The 1,393-nt window shown below is 49.3% G+C and overlaps 1 protein-coding gene and 1 long non-coding RNA gene across 4 annotated transcripts in view; one reads left to right on the top strand and one right to left on the bottom strand.

The window, feature by feature from the left end:
* FDXR (ferredoxin reductase) overlaps nt 1–1,393 on the top strand; it is a 25,676-nt gene that overhangs the window by 12,614 nt on the left and 11,669 nt on the right. For all 3 annotated transcript variants that reach the window (XM_019517871.1, XM_019517862.1, XM_019517881.1), the window contains exon 5: nt 609–722. In XM_019517871.1, the coding sequence (XP_019373416.1) occupies nt 609–722 (114 nt within the window). The remainder of the gene's footprint in view (nt 1–608; nt 723–1,393) is intronic.
* Nucleotides 1–1,393, bottom strand: part of LOC109297835 — a 20,962-nt gene that overhangs the window by 12,294 nt on the left and 7,275 nt on the right. The gene's annotated exons all lie outside the window — the stretch shown is intronic.

The following is a 1,393-nucleotide window of genomic DNA, read 5'->3' as shown; positions in this document are numbered from 1 at the left end:
GATGTGAGTTTGAGCCTCTCTAGATTTGTGTGGAATACCAGCCCTAGCCAACCCAGCTATAAATGGACACCTGGTCATTTGAGTTGAGGAAATTGAGGCAGCTGGACATGAAGCTGGCCACATCCATCCCTTTGGCAGCCTTGTGGGCTATAGAGGCTGGTGTGTCTTAACCCTGCTGGGGCTTGGGCATTCCTTTGATGTAATGTGTCAGTGACGGGCTTTATGACAACTTTGATGGGATGCCACAGGGTGGGGGCAGGTGCATATATGCCATCTCTTTAGGTTCATATTACCTATGGTCTCAAAGAGCAGCTTGAAAACCCACCTCTCCCCTGTCCTATACCTTTGCCTTGCATAGTGTCACGCTCCCAGGTAGTTCTCCACATCCCAGGCATGGGGAAAGGCCGTGAAACTCGCATTGGAAGCTTTGTTATACGAATCTGCCAGCCCAGGACATACCCTGGAGGTTGGCAGCAGTACAGCATCCCACAGGTGGTTCCCTCAGATGGCAGTGGCCCTTCTGTGGAGGAGATTTACCCTGTGTATTGCTTTCATACCAGCATGTATTGATACATGTTTGACTGGGGTTGTTATTTCTACTTCTGCAGAGCTATGGGGCAGAAGATAACCGGATCCTTGGCATCCCAGGAGAAAATCTGTCTGGGGTTTATTCGGCCAGAGCATTTGTGGGCTGGTACAATGGGCTGCCTGAAAACAGAGACGTGAGTGAGTGGGCTGGTGTTTCTGTCTCTTTTGGCCTCATGCATCTCCTATGTGTGAATGCAGTCATCCATCTTGGGATTAGTGCCTGCCTGAGAGGCCTGCAGTTGGAAAAGATTAATAGGCCCCACATTATATCCCCCTTAGATGATAAATGTGTGAATGATTTATATGGCAATAAAAGTGGATTAGGTGGCTCTAAGTTAGCAGCATCTTTTGGAGATGCTGTAATGAAGCCCAGAAGGGACACATTTTGGTCTGGGGAGATTTTATTTGGTTTGCTGGTAGCTCAGAGAGGTGCCATGTGAGGAAACCTTTAGGGACTTGCAGTGGTGCTCTGAAAGAGCAAGACCCCCAAAGGGGACGACAATGACAAGGAGGAGGAAGAAGACAAGGACAGTATTAAAGAGAGGGTGAGCAACAAGGATGATCGGGAGAAAAGGATGACAAAGACAATGTGGACTAAGAACTGGGGAAGGGAACAGAGGACTTGAGGGGTGGGAGGTGGGAAGGGAAGGGGGAAGTAGAGAGATCAGAGATGCTTTGGCAAAATTATAACTCAGGGGTGGGAAATTATTTTGGCTGGTGGGCTGCTTAACGAGTTTCGGTGAGATGTCAAGGGTCTGACGGGTAGCCCCACTCCTTCACAGTTGCCCCACCCCCTGGTCACCAT

The sequence above is a fragment of the Gavialis gangeticus genome, unplaced genomic scaffold (assembly GCF_001723915.1).
Source record: "Gavialis gangeticus isolate Ggan-Ray unplaced genomic scaffold, GavGan_comp1, whole genome shotgun sequence".
NCBI classification, from domain to species: domain Eukaryota; kingdom Metazoa; phylum Chordata; order Crocodylia; family Gavialidae; genus Gavialis; species Gavialis gangeticus.
Note: the sequence above shows the minus strand (reverse complement) of the source record. Positions and strands in the feature narration are given on the sequence as shown.